General features: G+C 38.1%; 1 protein-coding gene across 1 annotated transcript in view; it reads right to left on the bottom strand.

The window, feature by feature from the left end:
- The window catches only part of Ccdc102b (coiled-coil domain containing 102B), a 192285-nt gene that overhangs the window by 122042 nt on the left and 49296 nt on the right, over positions 1-20947 (bottom strand). Inside the window, 1 exon segment of the mRNA XM_076837329.2 lies at positions 1588-1704. Within this exon segment, the coding sequence (XP_076693444.2) occupies positions 1588-1704 (117 nt within the window).

Here is a 20947-nt window from a genome sequence, read left to right on the forward strand (position 1 = left end):
GTTTTAGGATAGATGCTTGTGACTAGACATTTGCCAAAACCTACAGAATGTACAACAAATAGTGAAACCTAATGGAAACCCTGGACTCAGTTGATAATGTGTGGACGTTGGTTCATCGATTTTACTAAGCACCATAATCCTGAGAGATGTCGTACAGACAGGGGTGAATATATAAACTCTATTTCCTGCCAAATTCTACAGTAAAACTAAAACTGCTCTTTAAAAACATTACACACGCGCGTGTATGCACCCACACCCCTGGTTTTGAGGAGAGCTACAGGAAGCAGTCTGACAGGTCTCCTCCTCTGTTTCTGGTGTTAGGTGCACGTCCAGCAGTGCTTTATCAAAGGTGCTCTAGAGAGCGCAGAGCCCAGGGAAAGTGGCAGCTGTCCTGAGGATTGGAAGCCTCTTAGAAACAAAAGGCACAAGAGCCGTTCTTTTCTCCTTTGACTGAAAAGCGGTTGTTTTCAATAGTCACCTTCTCATCTGGATCTGTTGGTGCATATTCCTGGTCCCAACACCTGCAAGGCGTCTTGAGGGCGAGGGGTAAGGACAGCCCGGCAGCAGGGAGAGGCAGTGCAGGCAAGACCTGAAGCCCCGACTTTCCAGAACAGCTGGGCTGAGTACCAAAGTACAAGAACTCTTCTCCACCAAGTATTCCCCAGGCACATTTTTGTTTTTAAAGCCCCTATGTAATGGCTGTGACTATTATCACTCCCATCTCTGTAAACTCAGACACAGAGGGGCTTCAGGAATTCAACAAAATAATCAGAAGATGATTCTGCTGCTTCTGACTCCCAAATCTACGCACTTCCCAATGCACTTGGTTCATCTGACATAAAATACACTCCAGCATGAGCTCTGTCTTTTGAAGAGTTTTATAGGAAACAAATTGCCTCATCCAAATCACCTTCCCCCCAGCCTATATTTTCACCAACTTCTTTTCCATTTCCTAACTTGTTCCTACACATGTGTATCCAAAGCATTTGTCCAGAATCACCCGTTATAAAATAAATAATTTGCTATTTTCTATTTTTAACGCAACACAGTTTTCAATGAAATATAAATAATTCAACCCCTCCTCCTATGTCCAGGAATAATAATTTCTGCTTTGTATCTAAAACAGGACAAACACTCTGAGTTTACAAATCCATGAAAATTTATTGGTTGCAGTTGCTAGTCAGAACGGAAAATAAATCAATTAGCTATAACCAATGTGAATTTATCCTGTGTCTCAGTGTTGTTAGCTGCTAATAGCGTTGATAATGTCACCAGAATCCACATGCCACATATTTTGTATGTCATTGTTTCTAAAAATAAGTTAACATTATGTTCCATCAGATGATTGAACTTTCAATAGATATTTACCCACAATAAGACTTGCATTGTCTATTGGATTGCTCAGATAGCTCACATCTATTTAGGAGTATCATTCCAAAGAATCTTACATAAAGTATATAAGCTTATTATTATACAAGCAGCACTCACCCTCATAAGTAATCTCATTTGTGCAATTTAAAATGGTATATAATTTAGTAATTTTCAAGTGTGATTTAATAATGTTACACCCTTTATCCAATACCTTACCTCTGCTCTTAGCTCACAGATGACTCTATCCTTGCTGTTTTGAGGTGTAGATTTTTCCTTTATGTCTCCTGAAATTCCTCCTGTTTCACTTTCATGTTGACTGTGAAGAATGTCAGGCTGAAAAGCAAAGTTCGAACTATAATCACAACACGCTACAAAAGCTAGCTGGTTCCAGACTAATGCCCATTAATCTTTCTGATTTTGTAAAATCTTTTTTTATTTTCCATGTGGATTCTGACAGGCCTTGTTGTTGCTATTATAACTATTATAGTTGGACCATTTATTACAATGCTTGTAGTTGAAAAATACTGATTTGTTAGGAAAAAAAAAATCAGCAAGTCTCCATAAATCTCATCCTTCAATTGAAAAGTGGACAAAACTCAGTTACCTCTGCGTATTCCTAACAATGGGTCAGTTGACTTCCAAATTAATGAATTAATTCTGATCTTTTAGTCCAGAATATTAATACCTCAGTGCTTTTTATAATCAGTCTTATATCTATTTAACATAAGTATAAATATTAAATTCATTGTAGCGGAGGCAAACTTGGAGAAAAAAATATATAAATGGTGCTTGGGTTGGTAAAATGTATATAAAACATAAAAATACCGAAAAATACCAATAAAACCTAGGAACAGGTATAAAAACTTAGGAATTTAAAAAATTCTATTAACATAAATGGTGATATTTCTCCACACCTGTTCTTATAATTAGAAGTTTTTAGCAGAAATATGAAATTAAATAAATATATAAAATATGTAGCTATACATACATGCTGTTCTATTTTATTAATGTATACCTTCCTTATATCATATAGGTAAATGTTTCCATCATTAATTATATATAACTTGTATATAATCTCATGATAAATTAGAATATACAAGACAATATAGTACAGCCTATTCAAAAATTTAAAAACAGGATTATTCATGACATTGTTAATGCTAATAATATTACCAGTATGTTCTAGTCTCCAGGAACTGAACTTGAAACATTGTCTTAGTTCATGCTGATAGTGATCCAAATGTTAGGCACTGCTATTATTATCCCTACTCTACAGAAAAATGAACCATATATTTTCTTTTTTATTATTGGGGATTGAACTCAGGGTCATTCGATCACTGAGCCACATCCCCAACCCGATTTTGTATTTCACTTAGAGACAGGGTCTCACTGAGTTGCTTAGTGCCTCGCTTTGGCTGAGGCTGGCTTTGAACTCGAGATCCTCCTGCCTCAGCCTCCCAAGCCTCTGGGGTTATAGGCATGCACCAACACGCCTGGCATGAACCATATTTTAAAGAAGCATAAGCATCTTTGTAATTTACAAAGTTACTAACTAGATGGAGAAAACTTCAAGAGGCTTTTTACTGAATTCATTATCTGCATCTGAATTCAACACTGCATCTGTAGTTATAAAGATAAAATCCAGTAAAATGATTTTCTGAAAAGCAATAAGCTAATAGAGATAGTAGAGGAAGCCTAGCCAAAGAGGCCAGAGGCCCAACACAAAGGCAATGGAGTACACTAGGGACAGGAGCTGATTTTGCCGAAATGGTTCAGTTAGTGCCGTAAAGAGAGCTCAGAGGAGTTGAGAGTCAGAGCAAGAAATATGCAGAATTCATGACCCTTGGTCTCTGCATGTTCAACCCACTACCATGTGAGTTAACTAGTGTGACATTAATCCAAGGTAAAATAAAAGGAAAGTCACTTTGACAGAGGAAATGGCGAGCTGCAAGAGTTAAACTGTTTTTTGAGTTGGGTTCACCAAAAGAAAATTCAGCTTCCTGTGGACACTTGATGGCCCTGGCTTACTTTCAGAAGTCTTACCTTTTAATCCACAAGAAACTATGTCAATCAATAAATCTTCTCATTGTCTAAAGGAGTCAGAATGTAAATTTCCCTAAACAACAGCAAAGGAAATCCACACCAGACACTTTAAAATTTCTATTTTTACTCATCAATGTCAATGTCAAAATCAAAGCTCTCTGAACATTCAAAGAACCCAGGAGCAAGAAGAAAGGGGAAAAAATGGCTAACACCAAGATTAAGAAACAGAATGCCAGGTGGCAGGGGAGACACTAACAAGAGGACACAAACTACGGAATAAAATAATACACTGATTTAAAAAGTAACTAGTATCTTCAGGAAAAGGCAAGAGTATACTGCATTAATTTCTTTACTTTTTTTTTTTTTGGTACTTGGGATTGAACTCAGAGGAACTTAACTACTGAGCCACACTTGCATTGTCTATTGGCTTTTTTATTTAATTTACTTATTTATTTGCTTACTTACTTATGTACTTATTTTCAGACAGGGCCTTACTAAGTTGCTTAGGGTCTTGGTAAATTGCTGAGACTGAGCTTGAACTTGTGATCCTCCTTCTTCACATCCTCCTGAGTTGCTGGGATTACAGGCATGTGTCACCGTGCCCAGTTATTACATTGCATTCATAAATTTCAGAAGTTTATGACAGAGCAAATACAAGTTTTAAAGATAATAAAAGATCGTCCCCTAAGAAATTTCACAATGTATCTTTAGACAAATTTCCCAGATGGGCTGGAATACAGAATAGAATTTTGGAGTGTCCCAAGGTTCATCCTTGGCCCTGTGAATGTCACACATTTGCTCCATAGGTCAGCTCACATGCACTGGTGGCATTGTGCACTAATCAAAATGCTGACCGTCCCCAAATGTCTATTTGTAGCCTGTGTTTTCTACTGAACTTGGGATATATTTCCAGGTTTCAATTTCTCACCTCTGTAGACATCTCAAACTCAACACCCTGGAAAGCCAAAGTCAGAACTTCTCCCTCAACCTGTTGGTCCATCAGTCTTCACCAACTCAGCAGCTATCAATCCCATCTTCCCTGTGGACCAGGTCAACAATACTGGATGTATTAATTCAATCCTCTCATGTGCCATCCAAATTAAAAGCAAGTCAATTTGATTTATTAGCTGAGCCTTTACAACAATTATAAATCCAGTTACCTCTCTCCAAATCCACCACTGCTATTCTGATTAAAAGCTGCCAGGATCCCTCACTTAGCATAGGAGTAGCCTCCATCCTTCTGTTTCCACGTGTGGCCCCATGCTCTTTTTCTCAAAACAGCAGCCAAAGAAAGCTCTGGAAAGTAATTCAGATCCTGTAATTTCTCTCTGTTCAGATCCCGTCAGCAAGTTCCCAATCAGCAAAAGACGCACTTTAAAGTTATTTTATCCACTTGGTTGTACCATCCCTCCCCCCTCATCTCCTGCTCAGCCACACTGTCCTTCTCAGTGTTCCTTTGAAGCACAGAAGAGCAAAATAACTAAATATAAGAAATGACGCAGTGTGCATCTGAAGCTACTAAAGTAATATATAGCAGAGAAAACTGATAAATTAATGAAACAGCTACTTTCTACTTGAAAAACTGAGTTAAACTGATTATTTTGCAGTTTTGAGTTTCAACTGGAACTCACTTTAATTTTGCCACTTACCTCTTTGACTTTAGGTTTAGATTAATGGAGTTGTAACAATCTATTTAGAAACTGAAATTTGAAAGCAGTGGGCTTGTGGATGCTAGAGACGATTAATTTAGAAACATTATGAATGTCATCCACAAATGACATGTCACATTGGTTAAATTGCAAGTGACAGAAATAGCAGGTACCAGATAAAGTGAGTGAGTCAGCATCAGAAAGCATTTTCCAAGCCCATGTCCTTTTATTTAATATTTATTTAGTATATTCTCTTGTAAGGTCTTTTTTCCCCAAGGTCGCACTGAAGTATATTTCCAAAATTACTCTTTAAAAACCCACTTTTCATGCTGCAGTGTTTACAGAAAGTTAGACCAGGCAATGTGCCACGTCTGTGACTTCAGAAATATCTGCCATGATTTGTTTCTGGAAAATTATCAACGTTATATGTAAATGTGTATTGTGGATCAAGATAAGCATGGGTTGAAAAACAACCTCAAGATGATGTCTAAAAAATGAAAATATTGTATATCATATCGATAAAAATTTTTCTACTTATCCAAATATGGTAGGAAGAGGAAAATTCATAACAAAAGGGCACAAAAATATAATCTAACCCATCCATTTATTTTCATTTTGCCTGTCATTTTACCTGTCAGGATGGTCTGCAAGGATTACATAACAAAGGCAGATTGCAAAATTCTGTTCTTTGTGAAATAACCTGTGGAATGTTTATGTCAATATCATTAACAACACAGCACCTTTCAATCTCCCCTGAACACCAAACATCTCTCCCATTGCTCTGGTAAAGAATCCTGCAGCTTCCCTTCATGCAGAAGAAGCCACGCATAGCCAAGATTTCCAATTACTTAAGATAAAATCTACCAGTGTGCATGCATCTACGGGAGTCTTTCCTTCTTTTCTCTTGTTAAGGAATTTAAATAACTCCTAGAATTGAAGGCTAATTATTCCACTTGCCCTCAGGATCTGATATCTTTCCTCAAGGTTTCCTCGGCATATTTAACTCCTCAATACTTCTCATTTAGGTTGGGGACAAGCGAGTGAGGGAGGCCCAGGGGAGAAGACCCTCCTTGTTTCCAGGCTTGGCGCTTTCGCCCCCCCTCTTCCCTCGGTCTGCCAAAGCCCTTGGAGCGCTGCGGACCACCTTCTCCCCACCTTTCCCTCTCGCTTGGTTCTCCACTGGCTTCAGCCTTCCCCAGGCCTTCCTGCACCCACATCTCACCCTTTCTTACTTGAATCCTTGACAGAAGTGCACATGGTTTTGAAAATATCCTGTCTCTGTCTCGGACTCAAAAAAGCTAATCCTTCTCCCTTCCTTCTAGATTTCTGTGCAATTCCTCCTTTTCCGTCTGTCCTCCTGGTGTCATTCCACCAAGCCCCATGTGCTTTATTGGCTAACCCACCCAGTGTCACCCCGTCTCCTCCTTTGGCTTCAGCCACCATCGCTCCGTCATTGTTCAAGCCTCTCTTTATGGTCCTAAATCAAAGATGTATCAAACATTTCCATCTCAAACTTGATAAATTCATAGCTTTTCCCCCTATGTTTTTCTTCTTGCTTGTTTGTCTCCTAATGAACGGCCACCTGGTTGACAACGTCAGGAATCTGTTAACTTCTCCTTCTCGGTCATGTCCCCTGCACCCCAACACATCCACAACATTTAACTAATCACCAAGTTTTGCCATTTTTTCATCCTGTGTATTTCTCAACTCTCCCTATTTCTCCTCCCCCAACGAGCATAGGAAACCACCTATTTCTCTCTGGATGACCAAGACAAATTTGACAGTGTCTGTATCATCCTTGCCCCCAAATCTCTTTTCACATTGAAGGTGAGCTGACCTTTGAAATTGTAATCGAATTATTCCTGGCCAGTGCTTTTCCAAGACTCTTCTCATTGTCTTTGTTGTGATGCACACATTTTTAATTCGACATTTGGGATAACTATTGAATATCCATTAATTCAGGATAAAAATAAAACAAGATTTATCTGTTTACCAGGTTCTTACAGTATTGCCCTATCCTCATAAAAGGTGAGGGAGGTGAGAAGGAATGGCACTCAAATGTCAGAATATCCAACAGCCAGGTTGGGGTTCTAAGTAATTTCTGTTAACAACGAACCCACAAAGACGTCTTCACACACTCAGAGACACCACAGAGAGGCACTTCATGTATTAGATCATGGCTCAGAATATTTCAGCTGAAAATTTTTAAAGTAAATTTCATCTAATTCTTTTCTATAACCTTAAATAATAGCAGGAAAGCCAGCTTTGATAAATGAAAGCTTGGTTAAATTTTTCAGGTCAAAAAAAGGACGATAAGTGAATTATCTCGGGGGGTCTGTGTGCTCTTTTACTCTAGTGCAGATCTATCCTTCAAAAAATTCTTTTTTATTAATTTGGTAGTGGTTATTTAACCCCGGGGTGCTCCATCACTAAACTAATCCCCAGGCCATTTTATTTATTTTTATTAGACAGGACCTTGCTGAGCTGCCAAGGCTGACCTTGAACTTGCTATCCTCCTACATCCTCCTCCTGAGTTGCTAGATTACAGGAGCACAGCACTGAGTCGGGAGTTAGGCCTAACCCTTACATCCTTAAAGTTTGTTTGTCTACTTTTTTGTCTGTTTTGGTTCTGGGGATCGAACACAGGGAATTTGACCACTGAGCCACATCCCAGCCTTTTTATTTTTTATTTTTGAGACAGGGTCTTACTAAGTGGCTAAGGCTGGCTTTGAACTCATGATCCTTCTGCCCCAATACCATGAGCTGCTGGGATAAAGGCCCACTTCACCATACCTTAGAGTTTGTCTTAGAAGAGTGCATTTTTTACAGCTTTTAAGATAAAATTTCTAGTAAATTTGAAATAATGGCCCTTTAAATGAAATATCCGACTTTATGGCCATCAGTGATACTCCAACCTTACAAATCTGTGTTTGTTGCTATGTATTCAAAGTTAATGTCTGTTAATTTTAGTTCTTGAAAACGTATTTCTATTTTATTTCTTCCAGATTATCGCAGTATAACATGTATTTATCCTTAAAAAATTGTTTTTCTCTATAATATGCAATAAAAGTCCATATTTAACATATGTATGCATATATTGTGGTTGTAAGGCTCCAAATGTCAAGTTTTTTGTGGTAAATTATCTTAATATGAGGGAGGCTTCAAGATGGTGTGTTGAGAGCCACAGCCAAAGGGGCCCCAGCAAACTTCCAGCTGCCAGCAAACTTCCAGCTGCCAGCTGATGATTGGCTCACAGCAGCCCCAGCAAACTTCCAGCTGCCAGCAAACTTCCAGCTGCCAGCTGATGATTGGCTCACAGCGGCCCCAGCAAACTTCTAGCTGCCAACTGATTGGCTCCTCTGCCGCGATGCTCATTGGACTGTTTCCCCGCCCTTTCAGGCCATGGAGCTGCTCATTGGGGGACTTTTTTGGCTCTGCCCACGAGACCCAGCCAATCGGCCTCAAGAGCAGGAGGAGTGGGGGAGGTTGAGGGGCTTGTGGGAAGCCAATGGTAGCAGTTGGGCTCTGAAGGTTTTTTCCTGAGGAGCTGTTTTGTTTGGCTTGTGTGGTTCTAAAAATAAAGTTCGTTTCTTTTGACAGGTGGCTCCTGAATTGTGCCCAGCCAGACTGTGGCAATGGTGGAATAGAGAAGGCCTCCTCCCTGGCTGTTCCGTGGTATGAGACCAAGAAAGCAGCTTTTCGGCAAAGTGGGTGAAAAGAAAAAAAAGTGGGGGCAAATTTACTGGGATTTATCACTGGACATTCAAAGCAGATTGCAGACTTAGGAGGTTGGATATAATAAAATAAGGAAGAAATCCCCAGCACCGCCCACTACCGTGGCTGGAGGCAACAGCCAGAGCTGCCCTCTGAGAGCAAAGTGGATGGATGAGGAAACTTAAGGAATTCACATTTGTATGAGGCCTGAGGAGTGTCTGGGTACTGAGAGTTTAGAGATCCAAAACAAAGCCCAATTAAGCTGGAAGGTGTGCTATGCAATATACTTAGGCAGAAAAGTAGCCCGTCTCGGATGTGTGCAGAGAACAAAGGAACAAGGAACCGCTTTGCAGCCAACCGTGCCAGGGCCATCATCTTGGGGAGGTGATTCCTGGCAAACCCAAGTACCACAGCGAGTGAGCCCAAGTGACAAGGAGAAAATCAGACGTGGGCAGAAGTTTAAACAGGAACAACTGGTCATGGAAACCCTGCTCTCCAGCCCTGCCCACCCCCCCAAATCCAGTTGCTTGCAGGACCCACTGGGGGAGATGAGCCTGGCAAAAAAAATTCAAAAGGACAGTGGTGGATGACATTGATATTATAGACTGAACCTGAGACCAGAAACATGGGGTCTGCAAGTGACATGGTGAACCAAAAATTCGCTCCGCCATTGCACAAGTAGAACTCAGGGGAGATCCTTGGGTGCAGTCCTCCAGGGTGGACCAGCAATTGCTCGGCTGTGGAGGTGTGCGAATTTAAATCTCCAGACCAACTGGCATTCATAGAAGAACCTGGAGCCCACCTAAGTCTACTTCCAGGAGTCCCACCTACAGGATTTCCTCTCCCACTCCAGCAGCCCCACCCTGAGGGTGGAGCAAGCATCACACTCCAGACCACCGCACCTAACACTGCTGAGAAGGGAAGCTAAGAACCTTTTGAACTCCAACAGAAACAATTCTTGAGCTTTTCATTGAGTCTTTTATTAATTCTTTTTCTCTGTTTAATTGTGACCTTAATAGTTCATGGACATTTGTACATATTCAAATTTATTTCTCATTTCTAGCATTTTTGAAGCCAGTGATTTTTCATCGATGAGTATTTTGAGGACTAGGATGTTTCATTAGTATATTTCAGATTTGTTACGTATTCTTTTATTTTTATTTTTAATTTTTAAAATTTCTACATTACATGTATTTTTCTCTCACTTACCTGTTTTACTTGATTCTTTTTCTTTCATCTGCTAACAACCTATCTCCACTGTTCTCTCTATGCCTCTTCCTTTAATTTTTTTACTTCTATCGTCTCTCCTCCTCCCTCATAATCATCATATGCTACATCACTTCTTCCCTCTCCCTCTCCATAATTCAAAACTGTAAAGCCTTTTGCAAACTTACTGTTTTTACTGTAGGAAATAAGCTTCAGAATTGACAAAGAAATAAAAACTTTCCATGATAAAGAAAAGTTAAAAGTCTTCAAAACTGGAAAAATTGCACTACAAAACATACTCAATAAAGTACTTCATGAAGAAGAAACGAAAAATTAAAGAAGTGAACACAGCAAAAGTAAAGACTACACTAGAAGAATAGTCTATCAAAGCAGAAACTAATTCAAATAAAAAACGAGATATAAGCCAAAATGCCTGGGAACACAAACCATATCTCAATAATAACCTTGAACATTAGTGGCCTAAACTCATCAATCAAAAGACATAGACCAGCAGATTCAATGAACAAACAAGGCCCAACAATATGCTGTCTCCAAGAGAAGCACCTCATAGGCAGAGACATCCACTGTCTAAAGGAAAAGGATGGGGAAAAACATAATCCATGTGGATCTCGTAAACAAGTAGGGGTTTCTATCCTCATATCAGATAAAATGGACTCCAAGCCAAAGTTAATCAAAAGAGACAAAGAAGGACATTTCATAGTGCTTAGGGGAAAATATATATAATATATATATATAAATATTATACATAATATTTATATATATAAATATATAAAAATATATCATTATATAATATATATTATGTATATAATATATTATATATATATATATATATTATCAACAAGACATAATAATCTTCAGTATTTATGCCCCAAACAATATAGCCTCTACATACATCAAACAAACTCTTCTCAATTTCAAGAATCAAGTAGACAATAACACAATAATACTGCATGACTTTAACACATCTCTCACATTACCGAATAGATCCTCCAATGTGAATTAAAACTACACTGAGATTTCCTCTCACAACAGTAAGAATGGCAGTTATCAAGAATACAAGTAACAATAAATGTTGACGAGGATGTGGGGAAAAGGCACACTAATAATTGCTTGTGGGATTGCAAATTGGTGTGATCACTCTGGAAAGCAGTATGAGATTTCTCAGAAAACTTGGAATGGAACCACCATTTGACCCAGTTATCCTACTCCTTAGTATAAACCCAAAGGACCACAATCAGCATACTACAGTGACACAGCTGTATCGATTTTTATAGCAGCTCAATTCACAATATCTAAGCTATGAAACCAACCTTGGTGCCCTTCAACAGATGAATGAATAAGGAAAGTGTGGCATATTTGCACAAGGAATATTACTCAGCCATAAAGAAGAATGAAATTATGGCATTGGCCAGTAAATGGATGGAGCTGGAGAAAATCATGCCAAGTGAAATAAATCCCAAAAAAACAAAGGCCAAATGTTTTTTCTAACATGCAGATGCTAACACCAAAAAGTGTGTGGGAGGGAGAATAGAAGTCCATTGGATTAGACAAAGGGTAATGAAGAGAAGAGAGGGGAAATAGAAATAGGAAAGATAGTAGAATGAATTGGACGTAAATGTCTGATGTGCATATATGAATAGACAACCTGTGCATATATGAATAGACAACTCCACATTATGTACAATCTCAAGAATGGGATCCTGATTCCAATAAGTTATACTCCATGTATATATAAAATGTCAAGATACACTGTACTGTCATGTATATGTAAGAAAAACAAATAAAAATTACTATGAGTATATAGTTGCTTTAAAAAAACAAGAAATTATTTATTTTAATAGGTAAGTATTAAATATAAACTAATCATTTACTAGAAATTCATCTCTTAATGAGATAAGTGAATAGATATTTTTCAATTAATTTGTGTATATATAGGTGAAATAACTTATTGATAAAATGAGATAATAATTACCATCAGTTTTATTTTTTATTTTGTTGATGTAGGCACTGAAAATTTTGATTTCACATGTTAGGTAGAAACATAAAATGTTTTGTAATAGCAGTCATAGTGTTGTTTTATTATCCTTCTAAGTATATGGGAAAGCTACATTTTGAGTTGATATTAACATTTTAGTTTTTATTATCTATAAGCTGATCAATCCAGTTGCTCCTGCTCCAATATTTTCATGAAAAGGAAATTGGAAACCATCAGAAATGCTACAGATTCTGTGACCTATCCCTTAGTTTGTCTCACAACACCAATAGTTCAAAGTATCTCCTGTTAGGTACTCTAGACGTCTTCCCCACCCCAGCCACAAGCTTCAAACTATCACTGAAGATTGGAAATAAGCCCTTCACAAGTGGCTGGAAGGTCACATGGGCGAGAAGAACTTGCTGGCAAAGTTCTGTCCTTAGGCAGATTAATTTACAAAGACCATACTTGGGAATCTGGATTGAAAACCATGTAGCTACTCCTGTGGTGACTTGTGGGAAGGTGACCAGGGTGCGGTGTTGACAACTACTTTAAAGGTTTTCAGGCTAGGGATGTGGCTCAGTGGTAGAGCACTAGCCTGGCATGTATTTGGCCATGGGTTCCTTCCACAGTGCTGCAAAAAGGAAAAAAAAAAAAAAAACGCCTGCAAAACTCCACAAAAGCAGGCAAAGCAACCAGTCTAGCAAAGTCAAAACTCTATGGATATCTGCAACAAAACCAGGGACCTTTTCCCTGAGTCCTGATGTGCAAGTTGGCTTACCAATACACTGAGGATCCGAGAACTGCAGGATCAACAGCTGTTTGAGAGTTTAATCATCACTGTTCTTCTCCCCAGGACTCCTCCACTGCCTTTGGGTGGGCTGGGCTCCGCCTCCTGTCTTGAGCAGAGCCCCAGGACAGCCTCCTTCCTCAGCTTTGCTCCCTGCTCCTGTGCTCCTTTCCCCTCTGCAGTGGGCTGGGCCATCTCTAACACTTTATTTTTATATTATGTTCAGAGTTCTACGTTTCTGTGTCTCTGTGATCATTTTGCTGTCCAATGTGGAATTCAGTGAGTTCCCTCCTGGCCGAGGAGCATCCCCCTGTCCAAATCCTGAGCTGAAGCACTGCTGGGAAGTGTGTCCTGCCTCTAACCCGCCACCTTCTCCTAGGCACAACTAATAAGCAGAAGTAACTGGTCCAATGTCAACATCTTGCAACTCCTAGATTGATGGATACAGTCAGTGAGTATCATTATCAGTCAGTGTTTTCCCCATGGAGACAACCACTGTGGTCTTCCTGGGGGAAAACACTGACTTGTCGTCCTGGAACCCTGTCGCACCTAATCCCTCAAGTCCAGCTGCCCCCTATAGGAAACACAGGAGACACACCAAACTGCACTACAGGGTACGACCTGTGGAACCCAAGCTCAGCTTCACTGGCTAAATCTTACATAAATTCAAAGACGAAAAGGGGAAAGATATATAGGGGGGGGATCCCTACACATTTTAAAACCCATATATCCAATCAATGTCTGAAATTAATGATTCAAGTAAGTGAACTTTGAAAAGAAACATTGTAATACTAGAAAAAAATTGAACACTGAATATTTGATAGGAGTACATTGTTTTTAAATTTTATTTTTAAACTGGTATGGTTACATTTATCAAAAAAATTTAAAAAGTCCTTATGTTCTGAGTCACATGCAGAAATCCAGAAACAGGATAATAAATGGTAAGAATGTGCATGGGGATGGTACAGAATAACAAGATTGGCTACAAAATGATAATTATTATTGATGGCTAACATAAACACTGTGGTTTGTGATGATATTCTTTTTATTTTGTAAGTGTTTGAAATTTTCCATAGGAAAAAAAATTTTAAATGACAATTTCCCTTCTTACGAACTCTATCCCCTGTCTCTGTGAATGAGCATACCTCAAGAACCGTAAGTATCAACATTTCTGTTAATCTCAAAGTGTAAGATCTATTAATATATACTCCTCTTCATGTTTGTAATTCACTAAAAGAACCTGTCAACTATGAAAGACATTAGTATTTTTGACACAAACTGTATAATGCATGTTTTTTTCTTTTATATATTGTTGTGGGTGTGCCTCCAAGAGCTGAACTACCAAGTTATAAGATTAAAAATCAACAGTGTGAAAAATAATAACATCCATTGTGTCTATTGAGAATTATTAAACAGTCATTTAGGATAAGTACTGCCATTTTGTATGCTACTTGACTCTCACTTGCAATGAAGTAAAGGTCCAGTATTGGCTTCAATAACCCAAGATTATGCATTTCAGCTGATAGCTGAATTTTGCCCACAGTCACTCAAAGGCCAGGGAAAAGCCAATATGAGTTCCAAAAAATTAATTATTATTTCTAAGAATTTTTCCACAAGGTTAGAGAGAACATAATACAGTCAACATAGGATTGATCATGACTCGCAGAGAAAAAACATCTGAGAAGTTTAATTTATATCTTATCCAGAAGTTATCTAGCATATATTTCAGATAAAATATTATAGTTCTTTGTGAAATTGTCTGCTAACCTACATAATATACATGCAGACAGAAATGATAAAACAAATGTGATCTGTATAAAGAAATTACTTAATGAAATAACTGAGAAATATAATTTTTATATAGAAATCAATTGTTATCCTTTATTCCATTTTTAAATTGGAAACATGACTTTTTTATTTAATTCATGAATTATTCATTTCTAAAAACTTCATACACTAAACCACAAGAAGTAAATTTGACTTCTTAGTCATAGGCTCCAAATGAAATTTCTAGCATTTTGATCAAAGAATAACAGCAAAGTAGTTGAAAAGATACTGTAAAAGAACCAGGAATCTTGTATTGTAGGTGTGGTCTTGACAAAACTCTCATATACACTGGGGCATTTCACACTCTTCAGATCTCCAATTACTTTACTTTCCATCAGAGAAGAAAAGCAGACTAGATATCAGTTTAAGTAGCTTCCAATGTGCTACAAAAGTGATTGAAACAATGTCTATTGATAAATTAATAGTAGAAAAAATGATTAACATCGTGAAACAATATAACATTCAAAGTTTTACACAAAAGTGCATAATGCACTTTGTTCATTAATTCAGAAAAATTGATTTAATTAAAAATATTATAGAAAGTTATTATTACTTAACAAAACATTACTACATACAAACTATACTACATTAAAACTAACTGACTTTTAGGTTTGACATACATATCTTTTGACTCATATATAACACATTTATATATATGACATGTGTGTCTATACATACATATATATATATATATATATATACAGCATGCAGGAGTCTTTATATCATGTATAATAAATATTTTTATGAATTGCAGATGTAAAACAAATCATTATTGTGATTTTAGTAACATACTATGTGGAAGTATCGTCAAGATTTTCTTGAAAGTGATTCCCTTATAATATATTGCTCTTAAACTTAAAACTTTACAGATTATTATCTAAGATACCTCTTTCTCCTCCACAGCCCTTATTCCTTCAGCTCACACAGAAGTTGAAATTATTCATAACAAAGTTATTGGTGGAAAAAACACATTTTAGATCTTTAGTTGTAGATAAACAGACTTTTAAAAGAATTAACATTATTTAATTCTTAATTAAATATTGCCTGAAGATGCAAATAATCGAAATAGTGTGAAACTAAATCAAATGAAATAATCATGGTTGAATGTATTTACTAAAGCTAAAGCATAGACATCATCAAGTAAAAATTAGTGCTAACTTTAGTCATAATAAGAGAATATCTTACAATTCTTGCATGGCTTTAGAAATTGAAGTTTTTCTTTGATTCTGACTTAGTACGTCTCTATCAAACAGGAAATAGTGAACAAGAATTTGCCAAAATTGAAGTTTTCATTTAAGGAAAATAACATTGAAAAAATTTACCTCTTGGCCCAGACATGCCTCAAACACCTAAATGTTAGTATTTTTCTATTGGAAAAGATAACATTAAACTTTCTTATGTATATTTTTTCTAAAATCAGCTTTTTTATTTTTAAAATCAGCATGTTTATGTTCTTTACTGGGTTATAACAGAAAAAGGTGCTAATGTAGCAGATTACAAAAATCATTTGAAAATCACATAAAATAAAAGAAGCCAGTCCATAATTTTATTACACGAAATGCCTAGAATGGGTAGATCTATAGCATGAAATGAGTTTGTGGCAACAGAAGCCACAGGGGTCACAGGGGTCAGGGAAAATGAGTTCTGACTGCAGGTGGCTACCAGGTTCCTGGGAGGCTGATATAAATGCTATGACGTTGGTTAAGATGAAGCTTATACAATTCTGTGAATCTATTAAAACCATTGCATTATGTACTTTAAATGTATGAATTATATGGTATGTGAATTGCATTTCAATAAATCTACTAAAAATACGTAAAAAGCAAAGAAAGATCGCTTTAATCAAAAGGGTAAGGGCAGTGATGCCTTCCAATTTTACTGGAAATTGTAAAGAGCTTCTGTTTGGAACTCTCGTAATCCAACAGGCTGAGCCTGGCAGGGCCCCGGGCTTCTTTTGTCAGTTTGGAGCCCCTGTTTCAGGAAGAATCCAAGCCCCACTCACTCACTTCTTACGTGTGACATAATCTAACATCCAGAGTGGGGCTCAGCAGGGAGGAATGGGGCTCAGCAGGGAACGCTGCTTCTCACACTCAGAACTGAAACGGTGCCTGAAGTTGCCCACGTGGTACGGCGTACTTTCCATCTCGGATGATTCCTCGCTCATCTTGTGACTTACAGTTTGCTAACGCGTTCCCGAACTCTCCCTCGACATATGGCGTTCTTGGAGTCTCTGGCTGCCAGAGGAGTCTGACCTTGGCGCTTACTTCTCACAACCAAATAGCTGACAAAATCACTTTTCTTCTTTGGGGCTTTGTGCCTTTTTTGGGTAAACAGTGCAGATATCTAGAATCAGCAAAAACCTGCTTGCTATGTGGTGGAAAGTTAAAAACAAAAACCTGTCGGAACCGTGGTAAATAGGACAAAGAACGCCGTCCTGACTCTCAGCAACTTTCTGCTCCAGCCCTGCAGCATTCATCTGCCCCCATTAAGTCCATTTGTAAGTGGGAGTCGGACACTGGGGTAGCAGAGGAGCCCGGAAGGATGAAAGAGTGTTTCTACCCTCGAGGTGATTACACAGTAGGGGACAAACAGGCCAGATGACCTGCCTGGGTGCCGCGCTATCAGTCTGTGCGCACGCAGGTACCAGCGCCGCGAGGAGGAGCGCCACCTCGCGGAGACAGGGGGCATGCAGAAAGGGAGTAGGACCTTGGAGAACTCAGGTCTTAGAGACTCTGATTTCTTCACAATTTGGGGACAAAGAAGAACGAGGGATGAAAGTAAATATTTATTCAGAATGATAAGCACAACTCACAAAGATTACAAATACCATAAAAATCACAAAGTGATGACCCTAGATTTTTAATTGTAAATACTTTGATGAGCTGATCCTGGTAATTCACGCCTGTAATCCCAGAGATTTGGGAGGCAGAAGCAGGAGGATTGCAAATTTTAGAACAGCCACAGTAATTTAGCAAGATTATAAACAACCTAGTGAGATCCTATCTCAAAAATAAAAAGGTCTGGAGTTGTAGCTCAGTGGTTCAGCATCACTGGGTTCAATCCCTGTACCGAATGAATGAATAAATAAATAAATAAACAAATACATGCTTTGATAAACTTTTAGTATGGCAGTGACTTTCTAGTATATTTTATTCATAGAGAAACCTTAGCCTTTCTTCCAGAACAGTTGATCATTTTTGTGTGTGTGTGAATTAAATGGGATTAAATAAGATCACAGTGTTACTATGTAGGTCTATTCACTGTTTAGCATTTTCACTTCTGGAAGTTTGTCCATCATAGGTATCTTGGAAAATACTTTCTGGGTAACTTTTATTTAAAGCTATACTGCATTGTCAAGACAATTTTCATATCATCAACACGCACACGAGAAACAATTCCAAAACTATATTCCAGTGCCTACAAACTGCATATAGCTTCTACTCAACTCTGACTTGGTAAGATCCCAAACATTTCCACAGCTATTCCATGTCAAGGACCTGAAAGAGGTCCACCTAGAGGGGCCCTGATCTTAAACTTCATCAGCATCCCCTAATTCTTCCTTCGAAATGAGAAATCATGCCCCTTCCTTGTAGAATGATATGTAGTTTAATTCAAATAAACAAATAAAATATGAACTATCTTTTCATCAACATATCCTTTGCTCTACCCTACATGCAAAATTATTTTAAGTCAACTTACAAAGTAATATGCAGGGTAAGTTAAATAAATTATACATTTCATTTCAGAATTGAAGTTATTAACTAGAAACACAAGTACCTCTTTGGGGCCCCATAACACAATTAGTAGAAGAGGAAAAACAGTTGAATGGAAAGAAGCTGGAACTTGCAGGGAATTGATTGGGCCAAATTATGACTCTTTTGAGAGGGTTGGATAGATTAGCCAGGTTCTTCAGAGAAAACCGATCAGATGTTTGTGTGTGTACGTTGCTTTTTGTGTGAGGGTGTGTTATGTTCATGTGTTTATTCATAAGTATACACATGCCCAGAAAGAATTATGTAAGCTAAATCCAAAGATCTGCAGTTAGCAGCTGTAGACCCATGAAGTCAGGAAAAATCCAGCATCCAGCTAGAAAGAAGGCAGACTGGTGGTGTTCCCAGTCACTGTTGGGAAGGTCAGAATTTTGTTGTATTTAGGCCTTTAATTTGTTAGATGGGATATAGCTACTCTGGGAAGGGCAATTTGCTGTACCTAGACTCTGGATTCAAATGTTAATCTCACCCAAAATATGTTTGCAACCACACTGAAAATAATTGACCAAGTATTTGGGCATCCTGTGGTCCACTCAAGCAGCCACACAGAATTAAACATCACAGTTGGTCTTTGGGATCTCCATGCTCTCTTCTAGCTTTGGAATATGGAGACTTAAAACAGCAGGTCTCAAAGGAGAATGCACAGAAGAATAATGAGCATCTCAGAATATAGATCCCTAAGAAGCCCTGTAATCAATTAAGTAAAAATCTCTAAAAGAGAGACCTGGAGATAAAGATATATCTATCAATCTATCCATAATTTTTAAATTCTTCCTAGCTGAATCTAATGAATTTGGCTAATTCATCATGACTGCATTAAAATATCTTAAATATTTGTATGGTATTCAGATTATACATGTGAGAGCTACCATACAAGATTCTGCCAGCACCTCATTTTGTTACACATTAGACAACGTTTTAATATAAGTATAAAATCATATCCCAATTGGCTTTGATCATAACTTCTGTACTATATTGCAAAGGAAATTTGCCTCAAGTGGCAATTACACATTCTAAAGTATATTTCAAAGGGTCCCCTCTCTTGCAGGATGCAGGCTATGCGTCTTTCAACCTCCTGTGTGATCTGTGGGAAAATGCTAGCTGAAGTGCTCTTTTAGCCTTCTGCCTGTGATTTCTTAATGCTCGTAAATTATAGGTGCCAGTTAGGAAGCACCCAGCCAGGAGAGGTGCTGGGGATGCTATGGGTGTTCCCATGGCACAACCCCATATGGGGCAGCTACAAGGCAGTCCTTCCACGTGACTTGCCACGTTTTGTCCTGCTATCCCCAGTGCAATCCTGATTGCACCACATCAAATTGTGCTCTCCAGGGGTGACCAGTGACCTAGGAAGTAGTCTGAAGCACTGGGGGATAATGAGTCACTAAAAAGTGATCAAGACCCAGAAATGGGGTTTGTAACTCCAGACAGTCTGCTGGCGGGAGTGTGGAGAGGCAGGACTCCCCTCCCCCAGAGCATGGGACAGTGGCAAGTGGTGACTTGGCTTTTTTGCACATTTGTTTTTCCTCTTTTGTTTTCATTCTGGTTGTTGTTTACTTGTTGTATTTCAATCCCCTGAGTGGTGTTGTTTTTTTTTTTTTTTTTTTTTTCTATTATCTCCTCTCATCCAAAGGAATCCAGCTTTCTCCCTTAGTTTCTGTGTGGTTCATTTCCTGTGCTGTTCTTTCACTCTTCAGTGCCTAAACCACATTATTTCAGGATATACTAGTGAAATATCCACATAGAATTTATTGTACATGTTTGTTTTCATCTGTGTTATCCAACATTTTTATTTTGGGTGAGCTTATATCTTTTGAAAATGATTGTAATTTTTTAAAGAATGTGTACAGCTATGGTGTAAAACTCAAAAAGAAAAAAAAGAAAGAAACAAAGAAAGAAAGAAAATTCTAACCTCTACATTAGCACAAAGCACAAGCTGGGTAGAGTAATAAGGAGCATTATAATTTATGTTGCATTTGGTTCAGAAATTCCAAAAAGGAGGAGCACTACCCATTTTTCAATTATATTCCTCATGCAAGCAATTTTAATCTTGTTACATACAAACATGCCTCTTCAAAACCCCACAGATCCTGAACTCCCACCTTGGTTCCTCGACCTCAGATTATGTATTTTAAAAGGCTAAAAGGGGATGTTTATAAAATAATGAAGGTTATACAATATATGTAAAAGAATGAACAATTTTCAATTTATCATTTCAGATGTCTGTATGTCCGAGCATTTTTAAAGTGAGATAACGTATCTTTGCTTCAATCTGATTTTTCACCCAGCCATACACACAATCAAAACTTTTGATGTCGGGACATGGGGGAAGAGGTGGGGAGGTGAGCAAACCATCAGGGAGAAGGGAAGAAGGCAGGTGACCTTGTTCAATCTCCTTCTCAACAGGACAGCTGGTCCTCCAGTTAAAAAGACTAATGCTATGTACTGAGGTGAATCTTTATCTATGGAATAGTCTAAACAGAATGTCCCTGCATAAGGTTTTCTGATAGAAAAAAAAAAGACAGAGACTTTGCATTTATGAGGCAAGGACCACTGCAAAATAGCCCACCCAGTGGAATAGAGATAA

The sequence above is a fragment of the Callospermophilus lateralis genome, chromosome 17 (genome assembly GCF_048772815.1).
Source record: "Callospermophilus lateralis isolate mCalLat2 chromosome 17, mCalLat2.hap1, whole genome shotgun sequence".
NCBI classification, from domain to species: Eukaryota; Metazoa; Chordata; class Mammalia; order Rodentia; family Sciuridae; genus Callospermophilus; species Callospermophilus lateralis.